Source organism: Musca domestica, unplaced genomic scaffold (assembly GCF_030504385.1).
Source record: "Musca domestica strain aabys unplaced genomic scaffold, Musca_domestica.polishedcontigs.V.1.1 1, whole genome shotgun sequence".
NCBI classification, from domain to species: domain Eukaryota; kingdom Metazoa; phylum Arthropoda; class Insecta; order Diptera; family Muscidae; genus Musca; species Musca domestica.
In genome coordinates, this window is record NW_026712114.1 from 16,811,156 (window position 1) to 16,835,998 (window position 24,843).

Consider the following 24,843-nt stretch of genomic DNA (forward strand, 5'->3'; position numbering starts at 1 on the left):
TAAATTGTTATTGTTTTTCTATTAATAACTAACCATAAGCAATTGTTTTTGTTAAAAATTATTTTTTTTTATTTTGCTTTTTTTGATTTCCTTTACAATTTACACCATTTTCTTTGTGCTTTTTACAGCCGGCTTTACCATTGCCACTTCCAAATCGCATGACCCAAATAGTTTAAGAAGTTCCTCCTCTACATGTTCCAATACCAATACCACAACAGTACCCAAGAACAGCAACAACACTACCACAATTACCACTACTACTACCACTAGCAACACATCTAATCCGACTGGTCCCAAAATCAAAACAATACCAACAACAATAGTCACAACAACAGAAACAATTACAACAACTAAACCTAAATTATTATTAACAAATAATCCATTAAATACGACTAGTAGATTATTTAACACAAAACTTTAATAATATTAATAGTAATACATATATTAATTATATTTTTTTATTTAATAAAAAAAACAATAATTGAAAATTTTATACAAAAACTAAAAATAATTAACCTAAAAACAAAACAAAAAAAAAAAACATTTGCTAATCAGAATATCGGAAACAATCAACAATTTACCCGCTCGAATACAATAGACTTATACTGTAGGAATTTCTGGTTTGACCTTTGTGAGATAGTGAGTGTTTATGCTATTCAAAATTTAGTGGACCTCAACTTCCAATGGCCCATAAAGACCAGTTTAAAGATTTTTTTTTATACGGATTCAATAATTTCCTTTTTTAAACATTTCCAAAGTCATCTCAAATAATAAGGGTTGAGGGCATTAAAAGTTATATTTATTCCCTACATCACACTGTCGGCAGGGTATTAGTCTTTGTGCATTTGTCTGTAGCATAGAGAAGGAAACGAGTTAGACCCATAGTTCCTTTTTATGATCTGCCTAGAATCATTTTCTCAGTCGATTTGCGAATGTCCGTCCGTCTGTTCATTTATTTTTGTTAACAAAGAACAGATCACATTTATTACCCGATCAAGATGAAACTTTCCACAAAACATTTGTTTGGTCCAAGGACGAACCCACTTGAAATTGGAGATAATCGTTTAAAATTTAGATATAGGTCCCATATACAAGGTGACGCAAAAGTAAACTTTGAATCTTTTTTTGTGGATTATTTTTATTTGGTCTTTTATTTTTTTTTACGTCAAGTCGAGAATATGATGTCATGTAAATGGAAACCGCCACAGTTTTGTGGTCATATGAGCCCTTTTTATGGCCAAACTTCCGGCGATAGGTCCTCACATTCGTGACTGATGTTGTCTTTAAGAGCTGAAAGAGTCTGAGGCATGTTGATATATATCCGCGACTTCAAAATGCCCCACAAAAGCGGTCAAATCAGGCTATCTGGCTTGCCAGTGCAAATCGCCAAAACGGGAGATTATGATCCCGGGATATACTTCCTCCAGCATATCGATTATGGCACGTGAAGTGTGTGCCGAAGGACCGTCCTGTTAGAACCACAGGTTTTCCAATCCCAACTCATGAAGTTGCAGCAAAAAGAAGTCGTTGATCATAGCTTTGGCCGCGTCCCCTTCGAAGAAAAAATGTCCGATGACTCCTCAAGCGAAACGAGCACACCATGCTGTGACTTTGGGCGGGTGTAATGGCCTTCGTGGATTACACGCGGATTTTCAGTACCCCAAAGCGTATGGAAATGGGCCTCATCACTCATGATTATTTTTGACGAAAAATCTTGGTGGTGATTAAGGATGGCTTGAGCGTATGTTATGGCGGTCAGCGGCTAACAGCTGATGCACCATCTTGTACCAAAAATCGCTGTAAAGACCGTCGACTGATACCAATTTGTGCGCGGCACGTCGTCTGGTCGATGTCGACGGTACTTCCATGACATTATTGGCTACAGTAGCAATATTCTCTGCAGAACACATACTCCGGGGTCTGCCACGCCTGGCAGCATCTTTTGTTGTGCCAGTTTATTAACGTGTATTTCGCATGTGTTTACTATAAAAATGTCAAAATAGAACTGATATTAGGGGCCAATCGTAAAATGTATAGCATTTTCTGATAGGAGGATTACTCTTGCGCCACCCTGTATACCTTCGCCCTATTTGCCTTTTACTGTGCACCAAATGTGTAATATTAGTCCAAATAGAATGGAATTTGGTACATATAATACAAATTGAGCCTAGAAACAAGAATATGTCAAATTTGGTGAAAATCGGTTCACTTATAGCTATAACACCCATATATACTACCCATCCGATTTGTAAAATTTCTCCTCCATATCTGTAATATGACTCCCTAACAACGATATTCGGACAAATATATCAAATACAGCTCAGAAATACATTTGCCAAATTCGCGATCGGTTCAGATCTGGGTATAGCTCCCATATATATCCTTTCTCGATTTCAAGTATATTGTGCACCAAATGGTTAATATAAGCCCGAATTGAATGGATTTTGGCATATACGAACGAATTTAGCCTAGGAGAAAGTGTATCAAATTTTGTCAAAATCGGTTAAGATATAGCTACAGGATTTAAGAATTTAGTTTTGATTTGTTCTAATTGCTCACCTTTTGCACGAATTATGGCCTTCAAACGGACAATGAAACCGTCACACGCTGCCCGAATGTTGCTCTGCGGTATTTCGGCCCATTCCCGACGAAGCGCTTGCTAGAGATGATCGACACTTTGGTATTTTTTAGTATCAACCTTACTTTTCAACGGATTGATATCCGGAGATTTTGGTGGCCATTGTTCGCTGGATATGAAGTAAGACACCTCATTTTGTAACCTTTCTTGGGAGGCGCTTGCTGAGTCCTGTTAGAATGTCCAAGCTCTGTGGCCGAAATGTTGGCGTGCCCAAGGCTTTAATGCTCCCTTCAGAATATTTTCGTTATAATATTCGGCATTAATTCTGACGCCACGACCGATTAATACGAGCGAAGAGCGACCATCGACTGTTATGGTGGTCCACACCATCACCATGGCCAACCCAAAGTGCACATTTTCAGCTAACCTCTTTGGCAAGTAAACACGATCATTTTGTTTGTTTACAAACTACTGGACAACAAATGTTTTCTCATCGGAGAAAACCAAATTCGGCAGTTCACCACTTTCGGCCAAGCGAAACAACACTGTAGCTCTTTTGAGTCTATTTTCTTTTTGGAATTTCAATGCCTTTACCCCAGCTAATTTTTCAATATTTGCCGAATGGAATGTTGTTCAGCTCACGAGCCAATTTTCCGCCACTGCGATGCGGGTTTCGATCAAGTCGCTTCTTTACTTTTCGAACCATTTCTGCTGATGTTGCTGTTTTCTTCCGTCCACTTGCCTGAAGTCCGGCTACGCTACCAGTACCACGGTAACGAGCGATGGTACGAGACAAAATGCTGGAGTACTCTAACGATAGCCACTTGTGGTTTTGTATTTTACTCGATATTTGGTGCCATCTATCAGATGTAGTATTGAAATACCTAAATTTTATCGAGATCGCTTCAGATTTAGATATAGCACCCACATATATCTCTACTCAATTTCATGTTTATTATGAATTGAATAGATTTTGGCACATACGAAAGAATTGAGCTTGGAAGAAAGTGTATCCAATTTGGTGCCAATCCGTAAAGATATCGCTACAGGTCCCATATATATCCGATTTTGTATTTAACTTCCTAACACCCACAGAACACTCTCCACAACAGCGATATTTGGTTCCAACAAATTCGTCAAATTTAGTAGGATATGATAGAAGCCTGTCATATATTAGTTCTTTTCGGCTTTAAAATATTACTTCTCATAAATTCCCCATGAATACGTTTATTTGTTGGGTGTAGCTCTTCCATATATGCAAGGTTGTGTAGGGTATTATATACTCTACTGGTTTTCGTATAGCCTTTCCCAGGCCTTCTATACAAACTGTAAAACAAATATATAAGATGGCACTTTTGTACAGATATAAATTTCGTATATCCTATACTTTGAAAAAAAAAAAAATGGCGCCCAATAAAACCAAAAAAAAAAAAAAATATTGCGCGTGCCATCATTCATTTAGCATCGTTTAAGTAGCCTCCTTTCAATGCCGAGAAATATTTCTTTCGACATTTTTGTTTTTTTTTTTTTTTTGTTCTTTTCATGTTTCGTATTCTCGGTACTTTTTTTTGAAATGTTTTCTAAAAAGAAATCACATTACGACATACTAATGAGCTAATTAATTGTTGTTTCTCAAATTTGCATACATATTCAAGTACATATGTTTGTACATATTTTCATACATCTGTTCCGAACCGGGGGGGAAACCATGCATACCACATAAAATTCGCATAATTATGAACGTCGCCCGACAACAAAAAAAAAAATACTTTCAATGCTATGAACTACGTCAAATAGAAATAATTGTTTTTCATTTTTCCTGGGGTTTTTCATATCTTTTTCCGACACATGTGCTCTATAAATCTACATTCAATTAGATAGACATGATTTTGGCCGGCGACTGGGACAAAGAAAATAAACAGTTTTTCCGGGGTGACATAAAAACAAATTAATGGACTTTGTCTCGCCTAATGCGGATTTGAGGAATTTGAAGAGTTTTTCTTTTCTTCTTTTGTTTCTGTTTGAGGGAAAATGTAAACAAAAATATGGATTTTATTTTTTTTTTTTTGGAAATATTTGGATCTTGCAAAACGGAATGTAGCAAAAACATTTTTTTGGGGGCTAACTATGAATTTTACGTATATCACAAATGTTGGTTATGAATTTAGGTTAATATTATGGTAATTTTAAACGTTCCTTATAATCTCAAAAAGCCTATATCTTAATCTGAACCAATATTTTTCAAAATTTATATTTTTGCCAATTCCTCCTACAAATAAAAAAATCCGCAAAATTTCCATAAAATTTAAAAGAACGAGTTGAAGAATAAAATAATATATGGGACAAAATAAGGACACTCTTTTTTGTCAACATTTTTATACCCTACAACACGATTTATGCATGTCCGTCCGTCCGTCTGTCCATGTATTTTTGTAAAGAAAGTACAGGTCACATTTATTGCCCGATCCAGATGAAATTTTGCACAGATCATTTGTTTGGCCCAAGGACGAACCCTATTGAAATTGGAGATAATCGGTCAAAATTTAGATATAGCTCTCATATATATCTTCGTCCGATTTGCCTTTTATTGTGCACCAAACGTGTAATATTTGTCCAAATGGGATGGAATTTGGCACTTACGACCGAATTGAGTCTAAAAGCTAGTATGTCAAATTTGGTGAAGATCGGTTCAGATATAGCTATAGCTTCCATATATATTGTTCATCCGATTTGTTATTTTTGTCCTCCGCAGCCGTAATATGCACTCCGTAACAACGATATTCAGGGAAACATATCAAATACAGCTCAGAAATATCTTTGCCAAATTTTATCGAGATCGGTTCCGATCTTTATCCGATTTCAAATTAATTGTGCACCAAATGGGCACTACAAGTCCGAATTTAAAAGATACAAATGCTTCGGCATATTTAGTCCTTTGAACTTTAAATTATAATTATAATCATAGCGTGTATGATTGAATTCTACCATAAAAACTTTTAATTGTTATGTGGAGCTCTACTAAATTAGCAAAGTGGTGTAGGGTATCATAAAGTCGGCCCCGCCCAACTTTAAGACTTTCTTTACTGGTTTTTAGGTCTACTAAATCTAAAATAATTTTTGACATGTAAACGCTAAATTAATTTCTTTTATCGTTTATTTTTCTACGAAGAAAAAATTAAATCTTGTATCGACTATAGTCCCCGGGAATTTTCTAATCCATCTTTCAAAATTGTAGAAAAATCACATAATTTCCAAATCAAGAAAAAAAAAGTCGCGAAGCACGTCACATCCTTAGAATTTTCTAATCCATCTTTCAAAATTGTAGAAAACACACATAATTTCCATATCAAGAAAAAAAATAGTCGCGGAAGCACGTCACATCCTCATATTTTGACCCAATTTGTTGATTACCATATTTTTAATCCGAAATGCCTGCTCGAATTCAAGTAGAGAGTGGGACTCGCTCGTATTCGAGCGGGAGTACTCCTGCTTTTTTCTTCTGTACTCAAAAGCTCTCCTCGGTTTACAGCAACCTCAACAACTATTTGTGTGGTATTTATACCCTACACCACAGAGTGGTAAAGGTATTATGTCTTTGTGCATTTGTTTGTAACATGGAGAAGGAAGCGAGAATAGAATCACTTTCTAAGTCGATTTATGCATGTCAGTTCGTCCGTCCGTCCATGTATTCTTGTGAACAAAATGCAGGTCGCATTTATTATCCGATTGAGTTGAAATTTTGCAAATAATATTTGTTTGGACCAAGGACGAACCCTATTGAAATTGGTAATAATCGGATCAGATTTAGATATAGCTCCCATTTATCTTCAACCGATTTCGGGTTAATTGTGGCTAATATAAGTCAAAAATGACCTGTACTTTGGTACATCCCATCGAATTCAGTCTACAAGCAAATAAATCAAATTTGGAGAAAATCGGTTCAGATATAGCTTTAGTTTCCATATATATGTTTTATCCGATTTGGGCATTAAAGTCTCTCACAAGCGTAATATGCATTCCATAACAATGATCTTTGGTACCCGTTATCAGATACATCTCTGAAATAAGTGTACCAAGTCTTGTCAAGATCGGTTCAAATTTGGATATAGCTCCCATATATGTATATCCTCAACCGATTTCGGGTTAATTGTGCACCAAGTAGTCAATATCAGTCCAAATGCCCCGAATTTTCGCATATCCGACAAAATTCAGTTTAGAAGCAAGTACATTAAATTTGGTGAAAATCAGTTCAGATATAGCTATAGCTCTCATATATATGTTTCATCTGATTTGGTGTTTAAGCCCCTCACATTCGTAATATGCATGCGACAACAATGATATTTGGTACCAGATATCGTATAGAGCTAGGAAATACCTCTGCCAAATGTTGTCAAGATCTGTTCAGATTTAGCTATAGCTCCCATATATATCCTCAACCGATTTCGGGTTAATTAATTGTGCACCAAATGGCCAATATCTGTCGAAAAGTCCTGAATTTTGGTACATCCCACCAAATTCAGTCTAAAAGCAAGTGCTTAAAATTTGGAGAAAATCTGTTTAGGTAAATAGCTATGGCCCACATATATGTTCCATCTGATTTGGTGTTTAAGTCCCTCACAAGCGTAATATGACAACAATGATTTGTGGTACCTCTTGAAAAACTCATTCGAGTACTCTGGCAAATCCAGGCTCTGGTTTTAATATGTCTGCTAACGAATTTCATCAATAGTTTGGACATTAACATGAGGTTTTTGTCTCTGTGCAGAGCTATTGGATAATTAGCACAACTTTTGGAATATGGTCCAAATTAATTGGTATTGAAAGTGGGATATATCAGTCCACGGTACCTCTTGATTTTCCACTTTTTAAAGGCTGAATCAGATATTATTTGACATTTCCGATTTTAGATGGGGTAAGTTTTCTCCCCGCTATTTTGGTATAGTCCCCCATTTTGGTATAGGTCCCATATAAGTGTACATAGGTTTTCCGTTATTGATTTGCAATTCAGGTCCTCAAAGGATATATTGGGTGCAGAAATTTTTAAGCAGCCTCTTCTATTTTATCGGTAGATTAAAGGAAATTTTAAACGATTCCGGTGAATAATGTCGCTGAAATCATCAAAATATCGAATATGGGGATGTACCGTTAAATGCGGGCTATACCAAAACGTGGACCTATATAGCCCTGCATAGACAATTTTATGCTGTAGTACCCATTACGAAGTACAAGTACCAAATTTGAAACAATTCCTGTGAATAATGTAGCTTAAATCATCAAAACACCGAACATCCCTATAGTATAGTTATAATGGGGCTATACCTAAACGTGGACCTATATAGCCCTTTTTATACCCTACACCACAAGGTGGTCAGGGTATTATGTCTTTGTGCATTTGTTGGTAACAGGCAAAAGAAAAAGAGATAGACCCATAGTTCCTTTTGATGATCTGCATAGAATCACATTCTGAGTCGATTTATGCATGTCCGTCCGTCCGTCCGGCCGTCTGTTCATGTATTTTTGTAAACAAAGTACAGTTCGCATTTATTGCCCTATCCAGATGAAATTTTGCACAAATCATTTGTTTGGCCCAAGGACGAACCCTATTGAAATTGGAGATAACCGGTCAAAATTTAGATATAGCTCCCATATATATCCTCGTCCGATTTGCCTTTTATTGTGCACCAAACGTGTAATATCAGTCCGAATAGTATGGAATTTTGCAGGTACGATCAGATTGGACCTGAAAATAAGTATGCCAAATTTGATCGAAATCGGTTCAGATATAGCTATAGCTCCCATATATAATGTTCATCCGATTTGTCATATTTGTTACCCACAGCCGTAATATGCACTCTGTAACAACAATATTTGGGGAAATATATCAAATACAGCTCAGAAATACATTTGCTAAATTTTATCGAGATCGGTTCAGATTTGGTTATAGCTCCCATATATAACTTCGTCCGATTTACCTTTGATTGTGCACCAAACCCAAATGGAATGAAATTTGGCACTTACGATTGAATTGAGCCTAGAAGCTAGTATGTCAAATTTGGTGAAGATCGGTTCAGATATAGCTATAGCTCCCATATATACTGTTCATCCGATTTGTTACCCACAGCCGTAATATGCACTCCGTAACAACGATATTCAGGGAAATATATCAAATACAACTCAGAAATATCTTTGCCAAATTTTACCGAGATCGGTACAGATTTGGATATAGCTCCCATATATATTTTATCCGATCAAATTATTTGTGCACCAAATGGGCAACACATGTCCGAATTTAAAAGATACAAATGCTTCGGCATATTTAGTCCTTTGAACTTTAAATTATAATCATAGCATGTATGATTGAATCCTGCCATAAACACTTTTAATTGTTATGCGGAGCTCTACTGAATTAGCAATGTGGTGTAGGGTATCATAAAGTCGGCCCCGCCCGACTTTAAGACTTTCTTTACTGGTTTAAAAGACCTACAGACCAAAATCACATCTGACTAAAATTTTATCAACCTACTTATATTCGTTCGTAAGTAAGAGTGATTTCCACAGACGGACGGACGGTCATCACTGAATCGACATAGAATTTTATGCCGATCAGGAATATATATACTTTATGGGATCTAAAATGTGCATTTCGAGGTGTTACAAACGAAATGACAAACTTAATATACCCTTCATACTATGGTGGAGGGTATAACAATCGCAGAAGAATAACCATTTCGGAGTTGGACGGCACAGCATCCCCCTGCGCACGTCTCTTGTCGATACATTTTTGATATTTAAATAGACAGAATACAACCTTGCAAAAATAGTTTTTCTGTGCTTCCTAACTTTCGCTATTTTCATGATTAGGGCTAAATGTCATGCCTAATTGTCTGTAATTTGGCATTTTGGAATCTCATTTGAAGACATTCCGTCTTCAAAAAATGATAGATTTTTACGGATCTGACATTGATGTCAGTGTCGAAAGTTTAATGGGCAATATACACTCGGAAAAAATTGATCTTGTAGGTCCAGGTGTTAAAATAGTTTCCGGTAAAGGTGTCTCCTATTTATTGGCACTTTGAAAGGCCTAGATACAATGTTTATCTGAACGGGTGATCATTTGATATTCTGATTCTCAGAAACTGCCAGTATTGACAGGTATTTTCACATGGCCTATGTTAAGGCGTCGCCAACATTCTAGGGATTTTTAGAACAAACTCTTAAGACGTAATCTAATTTCAGGCCTTGGGAAAGGTATAAAAAAATTGCCCAGTCGACCCTAACTTCGTATCGGGTCAACTATTTTACGAAATTGTAATTTCCGAGAATATTTAAACACATATCCTCTATAGTTGATGCTACTTCTATTATCTTTATCATTGAAGGTTAATTAATTTTTTTCGATTGCCACAAATGAGCTGTTATTTTATATTTCACTATTTTTAATACAAATTATTTTTTTTTAATTTTTAATAATGTTTCATTTTTCTTATATCTATATACTTTAGTTCTTTTTATTTAATAACCGTTAATATTATTAACTATTTGTTTTTGTAGACAAAAAATAAACAAACCATAACACACATACATACACACACATATATATTTATTCATATGCCTACATACCATTTATATATAAACTATTTTATTTATTATTATTATTATTATTGTTGTTACTTTGTCTTCCAAAATGCAAAAAAAAAAAACAAAAAAAAAATAAAGCTAATTAATTCATTTTATTAAACATTAATTATGCAACAAGAAATTAATAATATTATTAATTCAATAATTAAAATAAAAATTAAAGCAAAAAAAAATAAAGTTATTTTTTTTTCTAATTTACCCAAAACAAAAAACTAGTTCTTATTTGTATTCCTGTTTGTCGTTGTTTGCATGTCGTTACAGTTTTTTGCTAAAATTACAGAAAACCCCCCGCCGATAACCGAAATGCGCGCAATGTTCAAATGTTTGCTATGCTCAGTGTTTTGCTATGATTTCTTTTTCTTTTTTTATTTTTCTTGTTCTCAACACCGTGGCCGTCATGCGTTCATTTCATTTCTAGGAATATGTTTTTCTAATTGGCAATACACACTCATAATTATTGTTGTAAAGTTTAGATTTTTACATTAGACCTGAAGGCAAGAGAGAGAAAGAGAGGGGGCATAGTCTTTTTAGAAGTTGTGTGTGTGACAGTCGGAGTGTAAGTTTTTAAGGCAAATGTAAGATGTGAAAACGGTAAGTAAATTCTGTGATAATAGCTCTAATATAAAAAATAACGCATTGCTCTGATAGTCCTTTAAAAAGCAACTTTTTAGTTCCGATAATTTACGAGACATATAATTTTTTAGTAAAAAAAAAACAGATAATTTTCGTCTGAACAGTTCCTGAAAATATGTGGTCTTGAAAAAAGGTGTTACAGCCATTGAATAAAACCCAACAATGTTTCGATTCCTCGGTCGGGCCAAACTTTTAATACCCTCCACCTTAGGGTAAAAGAAACATTAGAAGAAATGTGGCAAAAAACCATTAAAATGCCGAATATCGGGAGGTGCCGTTATATGGGGGCTATACCAAATCGTGAACCTACACATGCAATGTTTCGCCAAAGGAGCTAGAACTCATTATGATCTACAACTACCAATTTTCAGAGAAATTCGTGAAAAAATGTGTTAAAAATTATCAAAACACCGAATATCGGGAGCTACCAATATATGGGGGCTATGCCAAAACGTGGACCTATAATTTCAATGACTCGCCGCACGAACTGGGACCCATTATGATCAACAACTACCAATTTTCAGAGAAATTCGTAAAAAAATGTGGCAAAAACCATCAAAATACCGAGGATCGGAAGGTACCGTTATATGGAAGCTATACCAAAACGTGGACTTATACATACAATGTTTCGCCACCGCAGCCAGAACCCATTATGACCAACAAATACAAATTTTAGACAAATCCGTGAAAAAATGTGGCAAAAAAATTAAAATGCCGAATATCGGGAGGTACCTTTATATGGGGACTATACCAAAACGTGGACCTATAAATGCCATGTTTTGCCACACGTACAGGGACCCATTATGACCAACAAATACCAATTTTTAGACAAATCCGTGAAAAATGTGGCAAAAAAAAATTAAAATACCGAATATCGGGAGGTACCTTTATATGGGGGCTATACCACAACGTGGACCTATACATGCCATGTTTTTCCACACGTACAGGGACCCGTTATGACCTACAAATACCAATTTTCAAACAAATCAGTGAAAAAATGTGGCATAAATCATCAAAATACCGAATCTCGGGAGGTGCCGTTATATGGGGACTATACCAGAACGTGGACCGATATATCTCATTTTCAATACCAACCATCCTAGACACAACACAAATTGCTCTGCTAAATTTTGGCGCTCTACGTCAAATAATGTGGGCAGTTTCGTGATTTCAACAGACAGACAGACGGACGTCGTTAAATCGACTTAGAATTTTATGCTGATTATGATATTACTTTATTGGGTCTACGACGAATATTTAAGGATGTTACAAACGGAATGACAAAGTTAATATACCCTCCTTTCCAAGGTGGAGGTTATAACAACGTTTTAATTCCAACAGTTTCTGAGACATATAATTTGAGATAAGTCTACAATAACATATCTAAGATCCTTTAACAAAAAATATTTAAACAACAATTTTTAGTCCTGAAAAAAAAAACCAAATAATTTTCGTCTGAACAGTTCCTGAAAATAAGTGGCCTTGAAAAAAACCCACTTTAGAGGTGTTAAAGTCATTGAATAAAAACCAACAATTTTTCGATATCTTAGTGTCCAAGAAAAAAAATGGAGTTTGTGGTGCCTGATAGTAGTCCTTTGGAAATTTATTCTAAAAAATTCACGATAAAAGGTCTAAAAGTCTTTGGAAAAATACTGAAAAAAATATTGTCCAGGTACATTCCCTGAAAAAACAAGTAAGCAAAGACTATAGTAGTGCGGCGCCGACCATGTTATACCCTGCAACACTACAATATATTGCAGGCCCCGTTATGTCCAAATACATTTTGGAATAGTTCGTTTTTGGATTAATGTCATAGAGCCCTGCCCAGATGTTACCCTTAGCTGTTTGACCCGGGGCATTTACTCAATATTTACGCGCTCCATCGTGTTGTTAGGTATTTAAGCAATTTCATACGAAAGTTTTGATCCATTTTACAACTAAACATAATCCAATCGACATCCAAAATGCTAGACTTTCCCTGTCCTTAACGCTCTTGTCATGCAAAATTCCATGTCGATTGGATTTCAATTGTGCCTGTAGGGGTTTCAATTGTTACCCTAAATGTACATCCTCAAAAACTATAGTCTTTTCTGGATTGAACGATAATTGCGACCTGTACAAGGTGAGATAAAAACTGCAATAAAGTCAAACGCCATAATTTTTACATTTCTTTAACTTTATTGAATGAAAGCAAAAAATGTCGGAAACAGCATCAAATTTTAAAATAAGTTTAGGTTTATTTGAATTGGTCACCTTTGGCACGAATTATGGCCTTCAAATGGCCAATGAAACCGTCACACGCTGCCCGAATGTTGCTCTGCGGGATTTTGGCCCATACCAGGCGAAGCACTTGCTTGAGGTGATCAACACTTTGGTATTTTTAGCGCCAACCTTGCTTTCCAAAATACTCCAGACACAATAGTCCAACAGATTGGTATCCGGAGAATTTGGTTGCCATTGTGTGCTGGAAATGAAGCGAGGAACGTCATTTTGTAACCATTTTCGGGTGGCGCGTGCTGTGTCCTGTTGGAATGTCCAAGGTCTACGGCCAATATGTTTGCGTGCCCTAGGCTTTAATACATCCTCCAAAATATTCGGCATTTATTCTGATGCCACGGTCGATTAATACGAGCGGTGGCCCACACCACCACCATGGCCGGCGCTTGAGTCCTCTTTGGCAAGTAAACACGATCATTTTGTTCGTTTACAAACTGCTGGACAACGAATGTTTTCTCATCGGAGAAAACCAAATTCAGCAGTTTACCACTTTCGGCCAAGCGAAGCAAATCTTTAGCTCTTTTGAGTCTAATAACTTTTTTTTCTAGAAAATTTTCAACAAAATGCTTTTGTACGCTTGTAAACAATATAATGAAAAAAATTAACAGCTGTCGATCGAGTGGCTTGGAAATGACAGCAGTCTGAAGTTGATTGCAATTTTTTCATCTCACCGTGTATATCTAAGAGCATTTAAGACAAATATTCAGACAAAAAAAAAATAGTCCCAAAAAAACCGAAATAATATTCGTCTGAAAAGTTTCAGAAAATAAGTGGTCCTAAAAAAATCCTACTTTATATGTGGTGTAGTCATAAACAGTATTTCGATCCTTGAAAATTGAGCTTTTGGTGTTTGATAGTAATCCTTCAAGCTTGAAGTACCTGCAAAGTCAACGTTTGGAGCTCTTTATATCGTTAAAACTATTCCCAATAAATCGACTTTTAAGTTCTTAGCTTACTTCAAAAAAACTTTTAAAAGCGCAAATAATTCTCGAAAAACGTCCACATATGGAGCATATAAAAGGCCAAAATAATATTAAGATCCTTGAAAATCAAAGAGACTTTGTTTTAAAAAATATTATTAAAAAACATAGTTTGGAGCTCTTTCAGTCCAAGGAAATAATGCACGCTTAGGGCTCTTAGTGTCCTTAATAAATATTCTGAACATGTTCACGTTTAGAGCTCTTGGTACCATTCAAATCCTCGTTTGGAGTTCTTAGTCTACCTCAAATATTTTTATAAAAATTTTACGTTTTGAACTCTAATAGTGCTTGGAAATAACCCCGCTAGGAGCTTTGATAATCCCTGGGAAAAGTTCGCATTATGTTTTAGTGTCTATAAAAAAAAATACCCAATGGTGAGATAGTCCATGAAATGAGTCTTTGGAAAGTATTCAGGTATTCTGGAGCCATGATAGTTTCTGGCATCGAAGGTAGTCCTGTGATAATCCCTGAAAAGGTTCACATTTAGATTTTCATTAATTGGAAATCCTAATTGAAGGTAATAGTCCTTTAAAAACCAAAGTGTTGAGGTGTTAGTGTCCACTTAAAGCTATTATTGGAGCCTTTATAGTCCTTGGAAAAATCCATTTTTGAAGCAATGGTTGTTCTTCGACTAAACTACATGTTTGCTACTCATTTAGTCCTTAAAAATAATATTCCTAAAAATCAAAGTTTTGACCCTGGAGGTCCTTGTAAACAGCTATACGTTTGGATCTCTGCTAGCCTTTTCAGAAATATTCATAAAAATTACCAAACAAGGTCATGCTTCACATGTAGACATTCCTTATAAAATGGGACTGAGTTTGAGTAGTCGGAAAATGTCCGTGTTATGTCCGGTTAACGGTCCCTTTCTTCGGGATTTATTTTGTTAGAGGATCTTGGCTTGGCCTCAGCCTGTTGCTCAGCAATGCTGATCGTTCGCTTGGGTTTCGTTTCATTAAAACGACAATAGAAACTATGTCGTTGGATACGATCCACAATACTTTCATTGGGATCGGAACTTTCACCTAGGATTCAACTCTCCCGTCGGGTGGACGACGAAACCTGGGATATATGTGAAAGTCTGCAAACTGTGGGTGATGTGACCCCACAACCATGTATGCGATAATTGTCCTCCGAAAAGGCGGAATTTGAATAGATTTCTTTGTCATTAATGCAGGAGTATTTCATATAGTTCCTCCCTTCCACTGCAACATCTACTGTTGAGGGTGTTGAAAGGTTGGAAGATTAGAAAAGGTCCAGGATTTCTAGGTGACTTGCGATTAAGGGTCCCCGGCATTTTTTATTTAACTTCTAGCATTTTAGACCACTCACTTTGAGCAGATTATTGTTGGGATTCTTTTCTTTCTTGCTCGTGGTTTCCTTGGTATAGGGAGCTGCAAAACTTTCTTGGAATATTCACCCATCCTGGAAATGGTGTTACTCGCGAAAATTGTGAAACTAATAGTTGTGGGTGGTGAGAGGTTGGATTTTTTCGTATTTTTTATTACCTTTTTGGGTGCCAGGGAGACTTCTGGTAATCTGATAGTCGTTAAATAAAAAAAAAAAAAAAAATTGAGATTTTTTTTAAATCTTTGTGAAATCCACTTGAAAATATATTCTTAAAAATCTAGTATTGAAGCTATGATAGTCCTTAAAAACTAGTCTTTAAAATCCACATTTATAGTTCTGATAGTCCTTGGAAAAGTATTCTCTTTAAAATCTACGTTTATGGTTCTGATAGTCCTTGGTATTAAAAAAAGAACAAAAAATATAGGTTTATGAATTTGGTAGTCGCTGAAAGTATTCTTAAAAATCAATATTTTAATCTTCAAAAATAATTGAAGAAAATATTCTAAAAATCTTAATTGTACCACTGATAATCCTTGAAGGATATATTTTAAAATCTTCTTCTTAGCTGTGATAGTCCTTGAAAAACTATTAGCCGTTTTTATTTGGTTTAGTCCTTGAAAAAATATTCTTAAAACTGCACGTTCATAGCCATGATACTTCTCGGAAAGAACATTCTTCGAAGCTGCAATAGTTCTTTAAAAAAAAACTATTAAAAATCCACCTCCAATAGTCCTAGGAATTTTTTTTTCTTTAAGTCCTTTATCATTGTGATAAAATTATTTAGAAATCCTTTAAGGATTTAAAAAAACCCATGAATATATAAAGCTCTGGTAAGTACAGCTTTGCCAAGTTCTTCCAGTGGCGGTCATTGGAGCATGTATTAATAACACGCCTTAAGCCGAATCCTGCTCCCTTACAAAAGTCTAATTTGGTAAGTTTTGTAAAAGTATTCAAGGAAAAAATCTCTTAAACCATTCTAGATATCGTCTCTACAAATTATTGGAATAGAAATGATCAAAAAATGTTATTTTTTATGCTTCTCTCTTCCAGGCAAGTCTAGCAATGCCGATAAAAAATCAAAGTCCATAGACGATGGCAGTCAGCTTCCTGACGAACCCTTAGATCTGGCCGATTTAGATTTATCACGTTTACGTTTGAGTAAAACTGATCTGGAGACTTTATCCAGCATTGCTCCAGGACTGCCGAAATGTTTTCAGGAACAGCTTTTGGCCAAATTGCCACCGACACAGGCAAGAAAGCTCTCACGCACACTAAGTGTGCAGGCTGGCCAATGTCCTCCCACACGGATCTATAAACGTAGCCAAAGTAGTGGTAGACCTGGGTCCACTTTGCCGGTAACGAAAACGGAGGAAGAACGCAAGGAATTAAGTGTGGCCAAGGACAAGGTGGAAAATGTAAATGGAATACGAGATGATTTTGCAACAAAAGAGGAAACCAAACTGGAATCCACAAATCAGGAATGCAGTGGCAAGGATCCATGTCCTTTGTACAGCAGTGAGGTGAATGAAAAATACAAATACTACTCACCCTATGTGAAAAAGTCCAGCAAGGATATATTGGGTAACACAGAAATCCCCTCCATGTTGGGTAGGCCACCAAGTGGTAGGATTTCACCCTCAGCCTCCATGGAAAGTACTGGGGCAGTAGCCAAAAGGCCTTCTCAAAGAAGGATTTCACGTTTATTGCGCCCTGATTTTATGGAGCAGCCGCTGGAAGAGTCGCCCGTTGAGGCTAGTGGTATGACTCCCGAGGAACCTGTAAAGCCTGGCATTGAATCTCTCGACGCCGGTAGTAAATTGAAACACACACGACATGTTCGCAACAAGAGCTTGGATTTGTTCTCGGAAAAATCAGAGGGAATTGGATCCCAGCAAGATACCCTGAAGAGAAATCGTCGAAGCCTGTCCCGGCCCAGAGAATTTGATGAAAGTGAAAAACTGGCAAAACATGAATTGGCTGATAAGATTCTACAGGAACTACAATTACTGTCCACCATTCGATCCCAGCAGGAGCGACTGGTGGAGGAGGAGAGTAGTGGAGACATAACCGAGCCCACCCTGGTGGAGAACAAAGAAAAGACTGTTGCGGGTACCTCGACCCTGAAGAAGGTAAAGAAGGTCAAACCCAAAGAAAAATCCACAGAATCTTCCACAGATGCCGATAAGACCATTACCAACACCAGCAACACCACGACGACGGTAGTGAAGAAGGTGAAAAAGGTGGTGGTGAAAAAATCCGAAACACCCAAAACCTCGGCTGGCGATAACATTCCAGGGAGTGACACCACGGCTCCCAAGTCTCTGATAACCGATTTGTATTCCCCCAAAAATGTTTCCAAACTGAAAAGGCCAAAATCCTATCCAACCAAGGACTCGAATGCGACAGAAAATTCAGGTCAAATGGATATGGTTTCCACTAAAATTGGGCCAGCCATTGTAGAAACTCCAACGGAAAACTCAACCTCCAGTGGCCAGGAAATCAATGCCATTGGTGGCTCATCAACTCTGCAAAGGGAAAGTCGTTTGTTGAGGCCCAAGAGTTATCCTACCTCAAAGTTAATGGCGCCCAAGGAGCTGAAGAAGCCCTCAAAACCCAGACTTGCCAACATGGAGGGAGGCGGAAGTCCTGAAGAAAGCAACACCCCACCCACTGCCATGGTATTAAAACCCAGTGCCACCACCCCCAGCTCTTCAGCGAACCCTGAAAGTGTGGCCATGTTACCAGAAGTTTCTCCAGCACCCAAGAAGGTCTTAAAAATTACCAAAAAATCCAAACTCTCACCACCCACAGCCATTAGTTCCACGAGCTCTGCGAGTAACACCAATTCCAGTGTGGGTGATGATTCCAAGGAATCAAGTCCTGCAGCTCCCAGTACCAAAGAAACACCGAGCAACAAATTGGTGGAAAAGAAACCCAACAAGGGTCTACTCTATGCCATTGGCCAAAAATTCGAAAAGTTAAGAGCTTCCGCAACCAGTAACTCATGTGCCAATATACCCACCACCCAGAAGAAGGCCATTGGCCAGAGCAATGATAACTCTCAGAGTACTTCACCGGAAAAGACTAGCGGTAAATATTCCTTTGTTAAGAAAACTAAATCTCTCGGCAGTTCGGTAACGAAAAAGAGCGGTACACCCACGGCAGGGGAGGGCGATGGCGCCGGGTCCAAGGAAACCAAAACCCCTGGCACTGGAGATACAACGAAGCCCATCAAAGCGGATAAACGATCCCGCATTGATGCCATGATAAGGAATTTGAGGGAACGTTCCGTGCCCCGTTCCCAGCCCATAATACACTCCGAATCGACGTATATCAAGAGGGCGGTGAGTGTGGAAGAAATGCCAGGGACCTTTAATCGCAAGTCCGTCAACAAAGTCCTGGGCCTTTTCAAACGTTACGAAAAGGATAACTCTGCAAATCGCGTGAGGACAGCCCGCTCGGCCAGTAATATTCAACGACAAATCACGGATTCCACAGATACCTCACCCATCTATCAAAATGCCGATGCCATTTTGAAACTGAAAGAGAAAGAGAAATTCACGGAAGTGGAAAGAAAATCGGCGGAGAAGAGTCGTAGCGGCAAGTCCTTGGCCCCATGTAACTGTACCCCTCCTCCCAAATCCAGCTCAACAGCCAATGATCTCTCCAACTGTCCGGAGTGTATTGAAAATACCTTGACTTCCAATAAACTGAAACCGCAAAATTCCTATCCCTCGCTGGAAACACAAACTTTGCAGGGTAACAAAGATCGCCGTAAAGGCCTAATGCTAGAGTTGTCGGATAAATCTTCCAAACTTTCGACACCCTCAACGGCGGAAGCCCCTGTGGCAGGAAGGAATTCCAAAAAATACTCCTACATCAATGACAATGAAATCTACTCGAATCTACCGCCCTATCCCAGGAGCACCACCAACATCATTCACAGTTCATCCTCAAGCAGTACGGCGGCCGCAAATCAGGACAACAACAATATTGGACATCTTAATAACAACAACAACAACAATACCTTACCCACTTCTTACAACAACAACAGCTCATCTCTGCTCAGTTCGAGTCAGACCACCGGCTATCGCAGCCTTACCACCAGTACCGGCCATGAAGCACCACCGCTCTCAACCTGCTCCACAAATCAGACCAACAACAATCTGATGTCACCCTCTTTCGATAATATTGCCAATTACTCATCGGATTCCAGAAGTTATCAAGAAGACTGTGCCTCCACGTCAACGTTCCGTTCGCCAACCGAAGAGCCCGAATTGTATTTCGACAATTGGTCTGTCTGTTCGGAGGACAATTATCGCATGCATGGTGGTGGTGGGGCCACACCCTCGCCCGCCGTTTCCAGACTTTCACGTACATCCCAGGTTTCATCGCCCACCCGACGGGACGGTGAAAGTTCCGATCCCAATGAAAGTATTGTGGATCGTATCCGACGACGCAGTTTCTATTGTCGTTTCAATGAAAAGAAACCCAAGCGAACGAGCAGCATTGTGGGACCGAATGCTGTTAGGGAATATTACCGAGAACAACAGGCGGCAGCCAAGACCAGATCCTCCAACAAAATCTATCCTGAGGAAAGGGCCCGTTCACCGGACATAACCCAGGAATTTTTCCGACCACTCAAACTCAGTCCCATTGGTACGGAACTGAAACCACCCGTTTACAAATCTCCCTATGCCAGCCATGAATATACTTTGACGCCCGGGCGTCCACGTAAAAGTCTCAACGACATACGGGCGCCCACCTCACCATCAGGTCTCTCGGAACGACGTTATGCCACAAGTGGCAGTTCTACCTATAACACACCCGAAAAAGATATAATGCCTCATACTGCCATCTTGTCGTCGCGTTACAAAACCACCCTTGGCGATGATTCCAGTAATTTGTCGAAGGCGGGTGGTGGCGGCGGCAGCGGTCTAGCCTCTACAACGGCCTATTACAACACCTACAATCCCAAAAGACGTTTCTCCTACAACACCGCCAACGGCAGCAGTACCTCCTCGGCGGCGGCGGCGGGCAGTAATTTGACCTCCACCGGTGGCCATATCGATGGATATGCCACAATGGGTCGAAGGCCAATTCGTGCCTATGATCATCGTACAATGTCTCTCTTAGAGCCTGGCAGTTCTAGCAGTTATCGACATGATGCGAATACACCATTAAGGGATTACACCACAAGCTTATCGAGGTGAGTTGGGAGGGCTGCTGAGATTTTAATTACACTGTGCAACCCAAAATATAGTTTCAGGGAAAAGTCAGTAGATTATAAAAGTAGAAGACACATGTAGTGGAGTTTTGAAAGTTTAAATCTCAAAGTAACCTAAATATGGGGGGCCACAAATGGTGGTTTCCATGCAAAATTTTAAATTTACAGTTCTTATGGGTCGCTCAATATCATTTTGTACCTTTTGGTACTATTTTAAATATCTCGACTTATCATACTAAGTGAGTTCCTCATAAAAAATTTCATAAACGCTACGTAACTTATTGTGCTACGTAACAATTCTGTACTATTGAGTACTTTCTGTACTCTTTAAGTACAAATTCATCTTTACCAAATTTTATAAATCTAGCTCTTATCGATCGTTAATTAACAATATGATACAATTTGGTAACTCTAAGCACTGTTATCCCTTAACCAACGAATTTTCGAAAATTCTTTCTCAGTCGCTCAAAAACAATATCCCACTATTTTGTGCCGATGGTACCTTTTTGTACCATATAGGGCCGAATTTTCGAAAATTCTCTCTTATCTCCCTCAAAACTAAACTTAATTTTAATAACAATGCATTAACATTTTGTACCTCTTAGTATCTTTTGAACCCTTTAAGCATAAATCTCTAAAAATTTCTGCCTTAACACATTTCGGCATGACAAAGGACTCTCATACAAAATTTAAAAGTTTGGTTCTTTATCGTCCGCTCAAACACAATGTTGAGCCATTTTGCACCTTTTTATAGTTTTTGTACCCTTTATGTCGGAGTTCAGTCAATATCCGTAAAGTTTCATTATTAAATATAAAACCTATGAATTGATATGGTAGCAGGATCACTGAGGGCTCCTAACGGATAAAATTCCTAGATTCCCAAGAGATACGAACATTTTAGAATTGTTCCTAATGCGTTTAATTTCCAGTAAGTCAAGAGTTGTCAGATTCTTTGTGAGTTCCCAAAAGGCTAATTTTCGAGTTATGCACACTTCAAGGAAGGTATATCTTGAGACAATTTAATAGGCTCCTAGTATAGAACATGCAAAAAAAGCAGTAAGTTCGGCCTTTAAAAATTTGGAAATTTTCAAAAAAATAGAATCCCTTAAAATTTTGTTTAAATCTTAAAAATAGCGAATATAGCCGTTATACAGCGGTATATACGAAGACCTGGACCTGCGTAGGCAACTTTTGTCATGAGCCATTACAGTATTCAAACACGAAACTTAGAACAAAAATCGGTAAATAATGTAGCTAAAATCATCAAAATACCGTATATCGGGGCTATACGAACACCTGGACCTGCATAGACAATTTTCTGTCACAGATTGTAGTACCTATTAGGAACTTCAACTGGGAAATTTCAAAAATATTTCGGTGAAAATTGTACCTAAAATCTTCCAAATATAGAGAGATACTGATGTATGGAGCCTATACGAAAACGTGGACCTGCATAGATAATTTTCTGGTATAGACTATAGTTCCCATTACGAACTCTAAACACGAAGCTTGAAACAACTCCGGTGAATTATGTTCCTAAAATCGTCAAAATATCGAATATCGGGGGGTTCAGTGTATGTGGGCTATACGATATCGTGGACCTCTGTGGACATTTCTCTTCCAGGGGGTAAAGTGCCTAGAGAGAACTTCTAGTATAGATTATTGGACAATTCAATAGAAAAAATTAGGTAAAATCATCAAAATACCGAATATAGGGTATATGAAATTTTCTGAAAATCGACAAATGGTTGCTTCTGAGTACTTTACCATATAACGGTACCTATATGGGGGATATACGATATCGTGGACCTGTATAGACAATACTCTTCCAGGGGGTAAAGTACTCAGAAGGAACCTTTTGTCGATTTTCAGACAATTTCATTGAAAAATTAGGCTACAATCATCAAAATACCGAATATCGGAGGGTACCACTATATGGGGGCTATACGATATCGCGGACCGATATAGCCCATCTTCGAAATTGACCTGCCTGCAGACAAAAGATTGACCTGTGCAAAAGTTTAGCTTCCTATCTTTATTTGTTTTGACTCTAGCGTGATTACAACATACAGACAGACAGACGGACAGGGCTAAATCGTCTTAGAATTTTACGCTAATCAAGAATATATATATACTTTATGGGGTCTTAAATTAATATTTCGAAGTGTTATGGTGGAGGGAATAAAAAGGTCATTCGGAAATTCGTGCAATAAATGTTCCAAAAATTACGATATATATACTTTTTTTGGCTACATTGACGCTTTTCAAGACAACGGAACCTAACTATTGTCTATTTCTTTCTTTCATTTTCTTTCAGATCCAATTCACGTTATCGCACCCAATCCTCTTCACGCAGCCCCACAAACATTTGATGTACCACACCACAAAATGGCTTTTGTATATTCTGTTATTATGCCCAGGAAAGGAAGCGACTCAACAATCCTAGTTCCTCATCGGCATCATCGAAAGGTAGCTCGAGTAGAAGAACCGGCGGTGGCGGTGGTGGAGGAGGAGGCGGTGCCGCCTCATCTTCATCCTGTTCGACCGGTTCTAGACATCATCAGCAGCAGCCGCACAACAACCGTAGATTTTAAGATTTTCATTACAGCAATAACTACCAAAAACCAAGAAACCAAAGAAAAATAGACTTGAACTTTTTTTTCCCCCAAAAGAAAGGAAATCCCCACCAACCAACCAAACAATCTGTAGGCCTCACCCATCCTATTACGAATTCATTTCATAGAAGAAGAAAAAAAAACTATTTAATTTATTATTACGAACGCATGCAAATGCGTATTTTTTTACACATAAACCAAAGAAGAAAAAACTCTAAACTATTATTAATAAATTAGATATAACTAAGACTATTATCTCTAGTAATTTGCAATAATTTTTTTTGGAAGAAAAAAAAAAACCAAAAACAAAACTTACACACATACACACAAAAAATAGGAAACTCTAGTCTTCCTATTTTGACTACTAGTCTTTTTTGTAGTTGTCGTTATTAGCAACGTAATTATCATCGACATAATTATCATAAATATTATTATTATTATTATTATTATTATTATCATGATCATCATCATTATTTATTATGATCATTATTATTACTATTACTACATCGTACATTGTTGAAGGTACTTACGACTAAGCAATTCCCCCAAAACTTTAGTGCCTTCATTTGTTTATCCTTTTCTCGTCTTAAATTTCTTTTTTTTATTACATCGTTACATTTACATCTTTTATTTCTTTTTACGTTTTCGACTCACACACACATATCATTTAAATTATAAAAAAAATAATTTTAATTTTTTTTTTAAAATGTAACTTTAGGTGCAAAAGAACAACCACAAGAACAAAGTAACTAAGTATATGTTGACGTTATCGATGAATAACATTAAAAATCAATTAAATAAAATGTATCAACACAACAAGAACAACAACAAACCATTAAAAATAATTATAACAACGAATAAACTAGACGTTTTTACTACATAAATGACAAATCGGGTTATTTTATTTTTGGTGTGAGGAATCAAGTAATGTAGCAAAAATCTCGTTACCAAATGATGGGTTTGTAACGTGAATGTTGTTATTAGTAACTACTTACAAAATAGCCTACTAGACTCTTAGTCATAGGAGATGTATGAGGCATTTTTTTTATTATACCTTCAGCCATATGACTACAGAGGGTATACAGGGTGAGATGAAAAAACTGCAATCGACTTCATACTGCTGTCATTTCTAAGTCACTCGTACGACACCTGTTAAAATTATTCCAGTCACAGCTCATTATATTGTTTACAAACGTACAGAAGCATTTTGGTGAGAATTTTCCGGAAAGAAAGTTCTTCGCGGTGGAATTCAAGCGTGGATCGCCATAATAGATCGTGGCATTAGAATAAAGCCGAATATTATCGCGAAAAAATGCTGAAGGGTGTATTAAAGCCTTGGACACGCAAACATTTTGGCCGCATATCGTGGACATTTCAACAGGACGAAGCAACATCGCACTCAGCACGCGCCACCCCAGAATTGTTACAAAATGAGGATCCTCGCTTCATTTCCAGCTCACAATGGCCACCAAAATCTCCGGATACCAATCCATTGGACTAAATTAAAAAAAAATGTAAAAATTATGGCGTTTGGCTTTGTTGCAG

At 37.5% G+C, this 24,843-nt stretch overlaps 1 protein-coding gene across 7 annotated transcripts in view; it reads left to right on the forward strand.

Annotated features, from left to right (window-relative positions):
* LOC101897320 (mucin-12) overlaps positions 1–24,189 on the forward strand; it is a 98,602-nt gene extending 74,413 nt beyond the window's left edge. For all 7 annotated transcript variants that reach the window (XM_059119750.1, XM_059119759.1, XM_059119762.1 and 4 more), the window contains 2 exons: positions 16,507–20,665; positions 23,001–24,189. In XM_059119750.1, the coding sequence (XP_058975733.1) occupies positions 16,507–20,665; positions 23,001–23,055 (4,214 nt within the window). In that variant the 3' untranslated portion in view covers positions 23,056–24,189. The remainder of the gene's footprint in view (positions 1–16,506; positions 20,666–23,000) is intronic.
* Positions 24,190–24,843: the final 654 nt, after the last annotated feature.